Source organism: Aethalodelphis obliquidens, unplaced genomic scaffold (assembly GCF_003676395.1).
Source record: "Aethalodelphis obliquidens isolate GAN/ISIS:26980383/991018 unplaced genomic scaffold, ASM367639v1 scaffold75, whole genome shotgun sequence".
Taxonomy (NCBI): Eukaryota; Metazoa; Chordata; class Mammalia; order Artiodactyla; family Delphinidae; genus Aethalodelphis; species Aethalodelphis obliquidens.
In genome coordinates this window covers 6,779,848-6,794,496 of record NW_020838019.1, presented here as the reverse complement: position 1 = coordinate 6,794,496, position 14,649 = coordinate 6,779,848, and the positions used below count along the sequence as shown (strand labels likewise).

Below are 14,649 nucleotides of genomic sequence, written 5' to 3'. Positions count from 1 at the left end.
ATCTCAGAGAAAGGAAGCAACTTACAAGAGTAGGAAGAATTTCTCTCTTTAGACCTGGATCTCTCCCATAAGAACTCTGGCCAGATTCTTTACTTCTCTAAGCCTCATTTAGCTACCTTAACTGTGAAATGAAGAGGTTGAAATGAGTAAGTGGTTCCTACCTTTTAAAACCAGATGCTTTTATCCCCAGAGACCTTGGTATTCTGAAAGATTTTGCCTCCTAAGTAAGCAGTGTGTATTAATTTAATAAATTTGGTTTTTTTTCATCCAAGACCTGTATCATGCTAATCATTGCTTCTGATAATTGTGAAATAGCCTGTATTATTGCACCGATTTGCTATAATTCTATCCAAAAGTAAAAACAATATAAAACCTTTAGTTCGCTTTTACAGCTTAATTGCCAGTGAGTCTACATTTCTCATTGGGCTTTTTGATATTTTTAATATAATTCTCAAATTCCCATTACTAGTCAGAATCCATTAAACTTGATCTTCAAAATGGCCCCTTAAGAAGATGAGCCAGGATTTGGGTTCTTCCTGTCCCCAGCCAGTCCTTGGGAATGCTCCTTCCATTTTCAGAAGAGTTTATGTACATGTAGAGAGATTATGTACATGTAGAAAGCTCTACATAACTGTCCCCCTCCATTCCTTGCATGTGTTTAAGAATAAGAAAATATTGAGTTCTGATTTACATTTTGACCAACACCACAAGAAAGATACAATCCAGAGGCAAATAAACATACACACACAAACGTTTTCCTTTATGCAATCTTAAATCAGGCAGCATTATTTTCATCTGTGAACTAAAGCAGCAGTTTTGAGCAAAGTCATTACCTTTCAAATAGACTTTACTTGGCTATTTTAGTGAAGCTTATTCCATTTAATTCACTAGCAACCTCATATAATTCTATTCATAAGTGATACCTTATTGTTATCTGTGTATCCCTAATAAGAGCTATGAATGACCTACACTTCTCTCAACGATATACTTAGAGAGTCTGCCACTGTTCCCAAAAAAAAAAGAAAAGCGTGGAGTTTTTTTTAATCCTAAGATTGTTTTCAACCTTATCCCCCAAAGTTAGTTACCCTAAAACTGTTACTCAAAAAGAACCTCTTCGTTCTACCTCATAAATATCTTACCTAACAACTTTTGTATTCTAAAACCTTCCCTTCTAAATGGTGTTAAAGTACTATATTACAACATTTTTTGCCTCAAAAAAATCAAGAAGCTTTTTTTAGCATTCATAATCCTTGCTGCAGCAAAGAATGAAATGTTGATGGGGGTTGCGGCAGGGAGGAATTGTGTGCCTGGGAAATGAAGTATTAGAAACTTTCACTGGAGCAAAGATTTTGGCTTCTTAAGCTTTCATATTAGACTATACATTACATAGCACCACTGAAAGTTTTTCCTTCTTCAGTATATCTGAGGTTTTAAGTTTCTGGATTTATTATGGCACCCAGTAGCAAAGCTGGAGTCAAGTGTTTTCAAGGCTTCCATTAGAAATTCCTCTTTCAGAGTTTATTGCTTGACTGTTTCAAATTATATGAGAGAAACTTGGCACATAGGTTTTTGAGCTGGATTACTTTTTTTCAAGATAAAATCTAATTTATTTCAGTTTGTTTTTGATCTTAGAGATGGGCCAACAGCTCTTCTCATAGTTTTAGAAAATTTGAGCATAATTCTAAATAATGTCTGTTAAAAAAGGAAAAGAAAAAAAAACACATTTTCCAACTTAATTTTTTATAGTGTTTTTCAAAATCCTTGTTGAAAAATATGAGAAATTTGTTTTTACAAAGCACTTAATTAGTATGCTTGATATCCCTTTGCAGATCATTTCACCATGTGTAATGCAGCATGTATGAATTGGTACATGACCATCAGAGTTCATCTGAATGTTTTTACTATGCATTGTTCTTTCTGTTCGAATGTCATCATCCTGAAGATTTGATGTTCCCTTCATAGTGCATGGAACAGGGCAGGAAAATACTGTGTGGAGGTCACATAAAATATTGCTCATAAAATTAGCCCTGTCTCTTCTTCAGAGGAAACCAACCTGAGGCCTTCCTTCACATGCAGAGAGGTCTAGGACAGGCCACTTAGCAATGACTCTAGCTCCCTCTTGCCTCCAACATCCTTCTCACTTTTCTGTGACAGCTCCTTCCCTCTTTCCTCTCTCACGTACACCCTTGTCGTTTTACCATATTTCATCTGTGTAAAAATGTTGATTGGCAGGTTTCAGATGATTTTTCATTGCACACCTTCCTGAAGACCATGCCACATTCATCACAACGTAGCTTTTAACTTTTATGTACTTTATGTCATTGACTCTGCACTTTCAGCTTAACAGCATTGTTGCCATCAAAAATATCCCATCATAATAATGACTATTATGTATAGAAGCCCTAAAACTGACACTTTAAAATAATTGTTAAAGACTTGCAGGTGTTGTGTCATCCCAAAATAGGTGTACTCTCTAGCGAACTGACTTTTTATTTAAAGTACCGCATTGTTATTGCTCTTTTATAAATACTACTTCTGTTGTATCTGTGCCCACTCTTTGGGCATCATTAGTATAAAATACTAAGTCAATATTCTGAAAAGTTTAAACTCCGAGGACTTTAGGAAAATACTCAAGAAAGCATCCACCAATTAGACCACTGAAAGTTTTTGCAACTTACTGGCCTTTGCCTTACAAAGAAAATTAAAAATTAAAACCTGCTGTTTCTATGACCCTATGTGACTGAAAGGCTTGTTGGGCTTAATTTTTTGTTAATGTCATCAAGTAATAGTTACTATTCAAACATATCTCATGTATATATCTTTTGAAAATACTAACATGCTTAAAAACAAGTAAAATTATCAGGTACAGCTGAAAACGTAAGAAGAGGTTTGAAATTACTTGAATAGTATTCTAACCTTTTGTATCAATAAATGTCACTCACTGTTGAGCAGTCAAACCAAGTAATTCTGGGGAAAACAGGTAAGTTCTATTTTGACTAATAAATATGAAAAAATATGAATATTTTCTTGAGATCTATTCAAAATATATTTTCCCTTCATCTTATTTTTTTTTTTCTTAGTGAGTAAAAATAATACTGAGGGGAATATTGGTGAGTGTACTGTTGAATGTGTGCTCAGTACTACTAGATAACATGTTTTAGACACATAATTATTTTAACATTGTGTTAAGACTGTACCTGGGCAAGATCCAGGTTCTTGGACTTGTTTATCTTCTGTGTGAGGACAACTAACTGTTCGATGCCAAAATACAATGAACTTTCAAATATCAAAGAGGAAAATTAAGTATTTCAGGTCCTCAGCTGGTTTACAGATGTGTGAGCTTTGTAGTCCATTTTCTGGTTCCAGTAGGGCGTTGTGACAATTTTTCCAATATGTGTATACTAGATAAGTTTTGGAAGTAAAATTACTTACTTTAAATACTGAAATAATTTTCTGAACTTAAAATTTTTATGTTTATTTTTCTTAGAAAATGAAGTCTAAAACCAAGCTTCACAATTTTTAAAATACTTTTGAATGTAAAACGTATTAAATTAAGGAACCTTTCTCTGTCAGGAAAATAAATGCCTTTTGAAAACAGGTATTCATTTAGATCTATGATTAACCTTTAACAAGATCTTCCTGTTAAATTGTACATTTGCTTTAATCTCAGTAGGAAAAATACAAACTAGTATTGCAGCATATAGAGTTTCTATATACCCTGTGGACGTTAAATGATCTCTTACAGCTAAAGGCACATCTGCAACATATTTAAATGCCAGCTTTGGGCATTATTAGTATAAAATGCTAAGTCACTTTTTCTGGAAATATTTTGAAAAGTCTGAACTCCAGGAGGAAACTCCAATAAATGGTAATCTTATGATACCATTTGTTTCGAGGGAGTGGTGGGAAGATGAGTGGCTGTATGGCATATTTTTCATTTAGTGAAAAAGAGTATGATAGTCCTCCTTCAAATAAGTCTGAAGTTTGGGGGTGGATCAATGGCTGTGCTAAAGACCGATGTGTCCTCTGTACCAAGTTTCAGGACACTATAAAATGATATTAAATTCATATTATCAGTCATTGTAGAAGTGACAAAAGTCATCAAATTTGGGGCTCCCTTCAAACTCTGAGAGTCTGTGCATTTATCAAAGTTAAGAATGACTACTGGTTGGTTTTAAATAATAAGTCTATCCTAAGTGTATAATAAACTAAAAACCTCAGTGACTGATATGCAAGTGTGTAGATTTTTTTCTATGTAACATTCAATGAAAAATTGTAGTCCCACCACAGATTTCTTTCCTTTTGTCTTGCATCTTTTATTCTGTCTCTCTCTTTTTCTTAAATACGTCATTGAAGGTCAAACATTCGGGACAACGTAGAAATGATTAAGCTTCATAAGCAGCTAGTGGAGAAAAGCAATGCTCTTTCAGTAATGGAAGGAAAATTTATTCAGCTTCAAGAGGTACCGTGATAATTTATTTTATTATGGTGATACATAGATACAAAGGTTCGAAAATAGTGTTCAACTTTTTTTTTAAGTAGAATGGTCGTAACACTAAACAGTAGTTTTTAAAGATTGCTCTTTTTATTCTCAAGTGTGTATAATTTCACTTCCTGTATGGTTAGCTATTTATAACTTAATAACTAAAGAAATAACTAACTGCTTGGACTTTCTATAAATATCTGTGTCATCTTAAAATAATAAACACATTTATCATAAAGCATCTCAGGTGAAGAAAATTTATTTTTAACTCCTTTTATCTGGAATCATATGGGCACATAACACTGAAGGTTTAGATGTATTTGCATATATCTTCAGTTCTAAGCATTTTGAAATATCCAAGATAGATCCATGTTAAGAATAGATTAATAATCAAGTTTTGTTAAATCTTTTTTGATATGTGGTGTTTTGTTTTGTTTTGTCACTACCAGTATCAGAAAATATTTGAATACCCCTCATGTCAACTGTCAGTGTATTTATTTTAAATCCTAACCTTTCGGTTGACGGTACTTGAGACTCTTATCCCCATGGTTGTTTTACCAAGGACTATGGCCGCACAGGAATGTTCCATCAGAGGACTCCTGTTTATGGCACTGCATAATTAACATAGGTTCTGGAATTAATGAACTCCAAAACATTCCAGATGAGCAGAATTCATATTAAGCAGTACTTTCTTTGAAGTACTGAAACAAGGAAAGCAGTAAATTGATGCAAAGCGGGTCATCTGAAGCCTAAATTCACTATTGAATTAGATAAATATTTTTCAACCATACTCTGGGTCATGTTTTCCATCCTGCAGGTACCTCCTTAATGTCAAGTAATACACTACCTTCCATATAAATATGACGGGTGTATGAAAGAGAAATTAATTAGAGAGTGGGATTGATAACACTATCTGCAGATGGATGGAAGAGGGAGATTAAAAATACATGTAGCTGAAAGCCATCTCTAAAAGGCAGCATTAAGAAAGGAATTAAAAAGTGATTTTGCATTCTTTTATCACTTTGACTGTTTTGATTTCCATTTAACAGTGACTCCAGGTATTTGTTTAAATACCATGAATATCAAGTGTCTTTGATAGCACAGGTACCTCTTTTGGGTAGAGATTTGAGAGGTTCAGGCCAACAGCTTCACCGAGATATGAAGCACAGAGAAAGCTGGTTAAAGATACTGTTCTGTGATTATAAGCAAGATTAACAAAAATTGGACTCAAGTAGCTCAATAGCCATGTTTCTTTTAAACAATTGAAGAACTTCAATAGAAACTTAATGATTTTAATTAGCAGATAAGGCATTACATGTTATGGTCATATGGACTCTATGAAAAAACTTTAGTGTAAGTATGTAAAATTGAATTTAAAACATATTCATAAATAGGTCAATTTTGAAAATTAAGAAGACTTCAGTAACTATTTTACTGAATTGAAATTCTTAATTGTATTACAATTAGAAGCTAACCTTCCAAGGCTATTTATATGGTGTGGTGATAGATCTTTTCAGTTTGAATATCTATGGTCAGCATTTATTTTTAACCCATGCAGCAGCATTTTTAGACAGCATGTCCAACCACTGTAACCACAGCAAAAAGAAAAAATAATTACTTGCTAAAACTAATTTACTCACTGGTCACTATCAACAAGTCAGAAAACTAGGAGGAAATAAAATAAAGGACAAAAACAGCCTACATTGTGTGACTCTGCTAAAATATTTTCTTCCTCATGATACACTTTGGCCAAGAGTATCCTTTATGGAGACATTATACACTGTATAATGGCACATTAATATAGTAACATATATACATTGTGAGATAAAGAATAAACACTATAACATGGACTTCAGGAGTAAACTCATTTATGGAATGGTGATCATTCATTCAAAGCAGAATCCAAAAATAGTTTTGAAAGGATTTTCCTTTTGTTTTTTAGAAGCAAAAAACTCTCCGGATCAGCCATGATGCCTTGATGGCAAATGGAGATGAGCTAAACATGCAGCTTAAAGAGCAGCGTTTAAAATGCTGCACTCTTGAGAAGCAGTTACGTTCCATGACATTTTCTGAAAGAAGAATAGAAGAGGTAAGCTCCCAAAAAGTTTAGCCATTCCTTTGCATTAACACTTCTCTATAACTATTTTGAAAAAGTAAAATAGAGACATTTTAAATATTATATTGACTTAAAAATCCTAAACTACATGCATGGCACTTTGAGCACAGCAAAATATAGTCAATATATTATGTGCATGGCAAATTGGTACTTAAAAATACTCGCAAATGTGCTGAGATCCACTATTTATCTAAAGGATTAAGGATCCTTGAGGAGACAGCAAACCATAACATTTTTAAATGAACAAATGCCAGATTACCTGAGGAACTTAACTTTCTCAGCCTTAACAGCTTATTAGTCATTTGAGATGTCAGAACAATTATAGGAATAGATCTGTCTCTAAGGAGAAGGATGTTCTGCCCTCCAACATCAGCAATTTTGAGAATTTTTTTTTTCTAGGAAGTTGTTTCAAAACTCATCTTCCTATTCATGTTGCTTCTCATGTTTCCCAGCTAGCACAATCTTTTTCTGCAGTCTGTTAAACTTGTCCTTAAACAGAATGGAAATGAAATAAGATGTCTACATTCTGTTCTCATCTTGGAAGAATCTTTTACGGTGTCTCACACTAGCATCAAAAGAATTTTGAGAAGAGAATGAATTTTAAGAGTACTCTGATCCATGGGAAAAGGTTGTAACAACAAAATATACTGGTGAATGAAACTTAAATACTAGAAATAAATACAAAAAGCTACATTTTAGTTATCAAGATATAATTATTACCCTGAGTTTTTTCTAAAAATATTATTCATTGGGATAAAACAAGGTATACGATTTTATTTGTTCATTCATTTGAAAGATGTACTACTGGCTCTTTGTAAATTCCAAGTAACATGAGAAATTGTGTTTTCAGAGTAAATAGTGATTGATACAAGTTGTTTGAACCACGAACCAAAAGAAAAGTTAATCCTTTTATTTTGGGGGGCCAACTGGAAATTAACACAAAATGAATATAATGATGGAATTCATCGCAGAAGACAGTAAAAAATATTATGTTTCCCCAAACTTAATAGCAAGCTTTTAACACGTTCTTTATTGAATTTTGGTACATGTTGCCATAAAGCAGTGCATACGTTCCTACTAAATTAAAACAGAAATATTAATTTCATGTTTACTTAACAACTTGGAAGAAAAACAATGCTAAATTAAATACAGACGATATAAGTGGACTAGTTCACAGCTGCAATTTAGAAATCAAGACATGCTAGCCTCCTCACGTTTTTTTTAATCCCCACGTGGTTTTATACACCTAATGTGTAATTTTCTTTTCATTTCAGCTGGAGGATAGAATTAATGATTTAGAAAAGGAACGGGAACTTTTAAAGGAAAACTATGATAAACTTTATAACAGGTAAATCATGATTCCATATGTTCTCTCCTCTTGTTTGAGATCTTTTCTATCAAAACATTGGATATCAGAATACCTAATATTGATTAAAGAACTAGCAGATGATTGCAAGAAATCATCTGCTAGAAAGAACTAACAGATGATTGCAAGAAATCTATATATGTTATAAAAGAAAAATAAGCTTTTTTAAGAGATTGGTAATAAGTTCTTTAACCTGAGCAGCAGTCTGTTACTAAGAAAACCATATCACTTTGTTGTCAGTAACAACTGCTATCATTTATTGAATGCAAACTGTAAGCTAGCAGGCACTATGCTAAATACTCTGCATACATCGTTATAAATTCCTCACGACAACTTGGAAATGTAGGTATTATTAATGCCCATTTTGCAGACAATGAAAATAAAACAGAATTAAGTAAATTTGCCTATGTTCGTAAAGCTGGGAAGTAGTAGAGATTGTATTTGAACCTCTTTTGGTCTCTCCAAGCCCTTGTTTCTTCTGCTGGGCTACCCAGCCTATTAGCTTCGTGTGATTCTGTTGGTGGAAAGCGAAGGTATTCACTTACAATTTTTCCTATTTCTTAAAACAAAAAACACACGCATCTTTATCTTAAGGTGAATTTTAAAGAGCTGCTTTACTTTTCTTTTTTTATCTGCTTCATAATTATGGTATTTTAAAAATTAATCCCTTCTGGTAATGTTAGAAACAGAATTCTACTCTACAGCTAAGTTTACTTAAATGATACAGATGTGTGTGTATTTTTAAGTCTTTTCAGTGTATGATACTGATAAATGATAAATACAGGTTTACACGAAAGTAAATGTTATATATATTGAAATATATATGTTACAGCTGATATTCAACAGTTGCTTCTAATTGATCATATTCGGAAACATCAGAAAATAGCCATCTGATCTACAGTTATATCTTTAACTTTTTAACTATGTTTTACGTTTGATATGTTTTGCAAACTAAATTTACATTTTATGAATTAAACAAATTATACCGAAGAATGTAGGGAGAGGCCTTTATTTTGATTTACTTTGAAAAGATAACTAAATTAATGTTACGCATCATTCCAGAGGTATGTATCATGTATGTTGCTTATACTAGTGTTGATTATATTTGCACAGGGGCTCATTATATTAAGAGTTACCAATAGCGGTTTGAGACCTCAGTTAAAGTAACGTCTTGAGCTCTCCAGCAAGGATGGACTGGCTAAACAGCTTTATGTGGAATTTGCCTTGCGCCCCCTCCCAGATCATTTGGCCTCAGTGCTTTGTTCTGGTCCACTCTCATCAGCCCCGATTAATTTTACCTAAAGCATTTATTATACCTCCTATTTTATGGTATTTCTGTCTCTATAGAACAATGCATAGGTTTATAGTGATGTATACCTAAGTAGATAGTAGTTGTATGTTTGAAATTTTAAAATTTCATTATATGGAGAGATCACACCACCACCATGTTATATGGCAGAGAAAATAATGTTATCCCCATATCTTATAAATGAGGGAATTGAGACTCAAGAAAACTTAAGAGACTTGTACAGAGTCACACAGCATTGCTGAGACTCCAGTACAGGACTAAAACCCATTTCTTTTGACTCTAAAACTTGAATTTTTTTTTTCTATGTGCCTATCTCTGATTTTAATTGTAATGGAAAATTGTATATGCAAAGGGAAACATTCATGGAATAACAGGACTGTCACACATTTAGAAATTTTTATTGATTTATATTTATCTTAACATCTTGTAATTTCGAGTAATTTAACATGGTCTTAATACATGAATATATGTGCCATTTGGTCATTACTTATACATTTTCTACTTCCCCTCAATTTGAGGATTTACTGAAAGTACTTTGTTGTAATAAAAAACATTAAACTTAGTTGGGAATAATGCATAAATGAAATTTTAAGAAAGACATGTTTTTCTCATATTTAGTTTATCACCATGAAACTTTATCTTTCCATATTAGAAGATGATCTAAGAGTGTAAATCTGACTTTGAAAGGTTTTTATTTTTAATGTTTTGCATTTGAGCAGCCTTTTTTTTCCTGTCACATTAAAAACAGACTTCATCATGCTGCTTACACTTGAATTTTGTGTGAGGTGTATGGAAGTAAATGTGTATAATGAGTGTCAAAACATTTGTGTCAAAAAAAAATGTCACTTAGGTACAAAACCCGGCAAGCACATGTGATAGTAAATAGAGCTGTAAAATTCTCTAATACAGTTTTTTAAATATATAATGTGTTTTCAGAAGCATAGTTGGAAAAACTCTACAAAAATTAACATCCTCCCCAAGATTCTTTACAGCTCTTGTATTTCATGGCAGTGTTATTCATCATTGCCAGTAACTAATGCTCATCACAAACTACATATATTCCCTGTTTGGTTAGTCATAGTGATAGCATGTTTTTAAAAGGAGAGCATTTGTTTGTTATTCAAAATTGGCTAGTTTTCAGGAGAAAAATGTGATGTGCATATTGCATTCTCATCTTCCTTTTTCAAATGATATTTTTAATGTGTTTATTATTTGACATATGACATATTAGAGAATCATCTGGTAAGGTAAAATCTTCATGTTAGTATTTGGTATGAGCCTTTTTTAATACGTTATAGCATGTTTGATACTATGCCAAGAAATAAGTATAACTTTAAGAAATGTTCATTTAAAAAACTTAGAATAAAATTTTTGCAATTAAGTCTTTCTATTTGGTCAGAGAGAAATTCTATACTATAATATAGTACAGCTGGGTCTCATTTTTGAAGTTAGTATATAGTTTTAGGGTGATATAGCTGATGAATGCAGTAGTCCTTCAACTATAATGTATATCAGTAACTTGGAAAACAATAAAATGGAGGCTTCACCAGCCCTGTGAAACCTCCCCACCTTCCCTCCTCCCCATCCCCCAATACCATCCAATTCAGACTCAGTCAATTTGAGTTTGAATCCAGAGACTCTTGTTAAAGGTGATTTTAAGGTATTAACTCCCTGAGAGACACTCATCTAATAACTATTTAAAAGAAGAGTTGGTCCAGTTTTTGAAGATGATATTAACTGTTTTAAGAATTGGATGATTCAGGTTTTTACAATGTGATAGCCATCTAATATCCAAAATTTAAGTGAGCACTGCTGACCACCCATAGACTCTCTGTGCTCCATTTCTGTAAAGCAGGGGTCCCCAACCCCCTGTTAGGAGCCAGGCCGCACAGCGGGAGGTGAGCGGCAGGGAGCGAGTGAATCTTCATCTGCAGCTCCCCATCGCTCACATTTCCACCTGAACCATCCACCCCCCACCCCTGTCCGTGGAAAAATTGTCTTCCACGAAACCAGTCCCTGATGCCAAAAAGGTTGGGGACCGCTGCTGTAACGCGAACACCTGTCCCCTACAATATTCTAGGAGACATGAAAGCGCCTATGATCCTAAATGAGCACTTTGTGCTTCCCAGAAATCAAACTGAGTACATTTGGGGCATCGTTTTTCCTTTAGTAAGTGAAATATCCCCATGTTAATATGCATTTAATTTCCACTAGGCCTAACTAAGGTACCTACGGATTTCTTTATGGATGATTAGAGCTTATTCTTCCCTATCTCTCACATTAGGATACCCTTGAACATTGGAATAAAAGGAATTCATTCTGTAAGATAAAAGACCTTAGGGTGGAGATGAATTCTTCAACTCTTTTTTTATCTTATCATGTTGTTGATCGAGGGTGTGTATTTACAGTATGCTGACCCATGACTGCCAATGGACATGCCAATGACCACAGGAACCAATGGGCATTCCACTGCAGATTGACATTTTATCACTCCAGCAACATAATGTAACAATGAAATGTGCACAAAGACCAACTATGATCCCCTCCTCAGTTGTCACTGTAGGCAATGTACAAAAACATTTTCATGAATAAAAGGTTCTCAAAGACTGTTCTCATATGCAGATTTAATCATGTACACAGCCTCTACAAAGAAAATGGAGCCAGATGTGGTTTACCATTTATAGTTACACAGATGGCTCCAAGCATAGAGGAATACAGTAAATTCAAAAGGAATTCCTCATGAAACTCCAGTGGAATGTAATCCTAAATTTAGAGGGAAGATAGCAGTGGACTAAATTCAGAGTGACTTATGCTGATTTACACTAGTATTTTGTGGGTTTGGAAAAACCAGGCTGCTAAATTGTTCTTAATTTAAACACATACAGCTTCTGATGTTTCTGCCAGATTAACTGTTGGTGATCTTTTTTGCTGGTACTAATGCTGTTGGAACACTACTGTTTCTAATTTTTAGCGGCTGATATAATGTATGGTTGTGCCTATTTCATCATGCTAATTTTTTTTCCGGGTAGTACATACTTCTAATAATAAGAGACACACACACACATATACACTCACATGTATGTATACATGTGTATGTGTTTGGTATATATACTTTGAAATATATTTGTCCTTTATCAAAAAATGAAAATGTAAGGGAATATTCTTTACTTTAGTATTTAAAGTACATATTTGGATTTCATTTAAACCTAGGTAACTCTACCTTTGATAAAATTAGCTTAAAACATTAGTATACCAGATCCATGTATTTTTTTAAGGTTCCATACGCGAAATGAGAACACTGATTGAAGAAACAGATGTCATATTTAGAGAAACTTCTAGAATTCCATTTATTTTTAAGGTCATGTTATTTTAAATGCAATAGAAACATTCAGACTGTAAAATAAATATACAGTTTTTTGTTCTTTTGAAAGCTATGCCTCCCAGAAAAGTATCTCTTTTGGACTAAAACCTCAGACTAGCTGGGAGCAACATTAAGGGCAATTTTCAATAAGAAGTTTCTTTTCCATTTACTTCATCATCAGTACAAAACCAGATTTTGTAAATTTCTGGTTCCTTTACTGGGTTTAAAATGAGCAGAAGGGTCAAAGCTGCTGATAATTATTCAGTCATATCAAGCTTCACAGCTAATAGTTTTCTGCTGAAGTACAGATCAAGATCAGTTTTTCCAAAACCTGGCTATCACCTGGGGAAAACTATGAATCCCTGGGCCCCAGAATCTGCATTTTTAACCTAGCACCAGTGTTTCACGTAGGCCAGCATGTGGGAACCACTGGCCTAAACGAATGTTTACTGTATAGCTTCTGCGTACCATTTAGTTATTTTTCAGCTGATTCTTCCAAAATCCCGGGGCTGATCATTAGTAGATTTTCATGATAGTTTAAACTGCTACACTTTTATTGAGGAATAATAATTCTATCTACATCATCCTTATCAAGGTGTTCTTACTGGGTTTTCACCCCAGTCATGCGTTATGAGTAAAACCGTTTGTTCTTAGCCTATTGCTGTTTGCTTTTTAGGACAAAAACTGCATGATCATTGCTTCTTAATATCAGAATCGCCGTCTTATAATTCAAAATGCTATCATTTTGTGGCCAGTATTTTGTAAATATGCTATTATCACAGACTCTTTAAAAGTTTCAAATTCTGGAATTAAAGATCAGGTGGGGAGTCCCTTTTCTCTGATTAGGGTTTATTCGTGGTAGGGAATGGTTTTGTCCGATGTCTGCTGCTGAGGTTTGGAACTGTGGATTCCTCTGGAGTATGTACAGTATCTGAATTCCTTTACTAGTCCCACAAAAGCTGCACACTGCCAACTTCTCTGACTTTAGAGCTCTAAATTAAGGCCAGTTCCTTTGCTCATCCCACAAACTCTTTCATGTTGCCTAACCGCAGCCTGAGAAAGGCGCCTTGGTTTCAACAGCAGCAGACCAGCATATGTTTACTTAATTCCTAAGACATGATGACAGTGGTCTCTGTGCCACTAAAAGCTTTTCTCTTTATTATTTTCGGTTGAAGCTGATTTCCAAGCTCTCCTTGCCTGTCACGTGTGTTTTGCAGTGCCTTCAGTGCTGCCCATGAAGAGCAATGGAAGTTAAAGGAACAGCAGCTGAAAGTACAGATTGCTCAACTCGAGACTGCCTTAAAATCCGATTTAACAGACAAAACTGAAATCCTTGACAGATTAAAAACTGAAAGAGGTACATGTAAAATGACTACTGACTTACTCGTTTCAGACATGCGTGTTACTCATTGTTATTCACTGACTTGATAAGTACTTATTACAACGCCTGCTGTTTTGCCAGGGACCTTGCTGCGTACTAGGGACACAGCCTATATTAACAGTCATCCACTTTTATGAGTGTATTGATTGCTCAAAATTTCCCTTTACTCAGCTTAGCGTATATGCCAAAGGAATTATTTTTTTCTCAGAGTTACTCTTGTTCAGGTTGTCTTTAATTTGTTTAATTTTCCTGAATTTATTCAAGAGTCAACAAGTGTTCATTAAGCACCAGTATGTGCTAGGCACTATTCTAAGTTCTGGGGATACAGCAATGAATAAAACAAAGACCTGGTCCTCATGCAGCATAAATTCAAGAGGGAGAAACTGACAGTAATTAAATAAATATGTGATACACTAGGTGGTGGCAGGTGCAGTGGAGAAAAATAAAAAGGCAGTGTAAGACAGCCGAGGACGGCAGAAGTCTTGCTTGGCTGTTTTTGATCTGATAGTGAGATGGCTAATTCTGTTCCGTGACAGAGAACTTAAATAAAGAAGCCTTGTCAAGATGTCCCTGCTAAAATAATAATCATTAGTAAGTTACATGTTATGAGTCCCAGATCTCACCTTGTCTCAC

The 14,649-nt window shown here is 34.2% G+C and overlaps 1 protein-coding gene across 5 annotated transcripts in view; it reads left to right on the top strand.

Annotated features, from left to right (window-relative positions):
* RPGRIP1L (RPGRIP1 like) overlaps positions 1-14,649 on the top strand; it is a 98,731-nt gene that overhangs the window by 21,307 nt on the left and 62,775 nt on the right. For all 5 annotated transcript variants that reach the window (XR_003429836.1, XM_027092181.1, XM_027092180.1 and 2 more), the window contains 4 exons: positions 4,357-4,462; positions 6,426-6,572; positions 7,874-7,947; positions 13,853-13,992. Coding sequence is in view for 4 of the 5 variants with exons in the window: in XM_027092181.1 (XP_026947982.1) it covers positions 4,357-4,462; positions 6,426-6,572; positions 7,874-7,947; positions 13,853-13,992 (467 nt within the window). In the remaining variant the exon portion in view is untranslated. The remainder of the gene's footprint in view (positions 1-4,356; positions 4,463-6,425; positions 6,573-7,873; positions 7,948-13,852; positions 13,993-14,649) is intronic.